At 43.3% G+C, this 1,746-nt stretch overlaps 1 protein-coding gene across 1 annotated transcript in view; it reads right to left on the bottom strand.

The window, feature by feature from the left end:
* LOC104748752 overlaps positions 1-1,746 on the bottom strand; it is a 6,530-nt gene continuing 4,784 nt past the window's right edge. Inside the window, exon 2 of the mRNA XM_010470349.1 lies at positions 1-69. Coding sequence (XP_010468651.1) covers positions 1-69 — 69 coding nt within the window. The remainder of the gene's footprint in view (positions 70-1,746) is intronic.

Here is a 1,746-nt window from a genome sequence, read left to right as displayed (position 1 = left end):
TCAAGCCAAATCTGAATATGTCTTATCGAAACCCGAATGTTGTGAATCCTCAGGACCAAACTTACCCATCTGCAGTACAAGGGAACCAAATCCAACAAAAGCCTTTTGTCCAGTACAACCAAGGCTATGCACCTAAGAAACAATACTCTGCAACCTACAACCAACCACCTGGATTCCAACAACCACAAGGTCCACCAAACCAATCACAAGAAGCTGAGTTACGCGGTCTCATTCAGCAGATGATTCAGAATCAGGCTACAACTTCTATGGATATCGCGAAACGGTTCACCGAAATGAGCAACAAGATCGACTCAGGATACAATGATCTCAATGCCAAGTACGAATCACTCAACACAAAGGTTCGATATCTGGAAGGCCACCATAACAACCAACCAGCCCCAAAGATCAACCAACTCTCAGGTAAAGCTGTTCAAAACCCCAAGGACTATGCGACTGCTCAAGCCATCTTCCTTAATGATGACTACGAGGATTACCTCATTGGGGACAGTGATTATCAAGCTGGGGAGGATGTGGAACACCCAATGAAAAATGAGGCCAAGTACTATATATCCGAGTATGAACCCGAGCCTGCTCCCGAAGAGACTGATCGAGTTGATGATCGAGCACTGGTTCGAGAATCACAAACTGAAGAACAACCCGAAGTGGAACCCGATGACCTACACGATAGTGTTGATTGGATGAATGCATCGAGTAGATGTTGAAAAGAGAGATCAGCCTCAACCACCTGCAACAAAGGAAGGGGAGTTAGAGGAAAGGCTCAATGCTGCACTTGACATCCAGCTGGAGGCGCTTGCAGAGCGAATGGCTAAGCGTAAAGCTCCACCACCTAAGCTTTTGCCCCCACACGAGCTTCAGAAGGAAGCTGCCAAGGAAGCAGCTCGATTGGAAAATGAGGTTAAGGAAGCTGCCAAGAAGATCGGTTTTGAGATTCTGAGAAGTGGAGTATGCTTGGATCCTGATTTGCGGATTGAGAAAAAACTTGAAGACCCTGGCTCTTTCACTTTGTCGTGTTCGATAGGACTTTGGATCTTCAAGAACTGTTTGTGTGACCTTGGAGCTTTGGTTAGCATTATGCCACTTTCAGTTGCCAACAAGCTGGGATTCACTGATTTTAAACCAAGTAAATTGTATTTGGTTCTGGCCGATAGAACGGTGAGGCATCCGATTGGTATTCTGGAGAATCTGCCTCTCAGGATTGGAAGACTCGAAGTGCCTACTGACTTCATGATCCTCGATATGGACAAGGAACCGGATGATCCATTGATTCTAGGAAGACCATTCTTGGCAACAGTTGGTGCTGTGATCGAAGTGAAACAAGGCAAAATCAAGATAGAGCATGGTGAGCATTTTAAGATGGAGTTTGATGTGAAGAAAGGGATTAAGAGGCCAACCATTGATGGTCAAGCTTTCTCTACAAAGACCAAACAAAGGAAGGTGCAACATCTTGAAGAGGTCAACACCACATTTGCCTTAGAACCTGGACAAAATCTGGAGGATCTGTTGAACCAGTCTGCTACAGTGGAGAGGATTCCAGAACCTCTTCCACATGGACCCATGCTTAAGGAGCATGAAGAGTCAAGCTTAGTGACTTTTAACAAGCTCATTTGGGAAGAAGTCCCAAAGGTATCTTTTAATTTTAGTTTATTTTCTTTATTTACTTTTATTTAATTTTCTCTTTTTGCAATTTTATAAAAAAAAAAAAAAAAAAAAAAAAAAAAAAAAAAA

Source organism: Camelina sativa, chromosome 15 (assembly GCF_000633955.1).
Source record: "Camelina sativa cultivar DH55 chromosome 15, Cs, whole genome shotgun sequence".
In the NCBI taxonomy this organism is placed as follows: Eukaryota; Viridiplantae; Streptophyta; class Magnoliopsida; order Brassicales; family Brassicaceae; genus Camelina; species Camelina sativa.
This window is presented reverse-complemented; position numbering and strand designations above follow the sequence as displayed.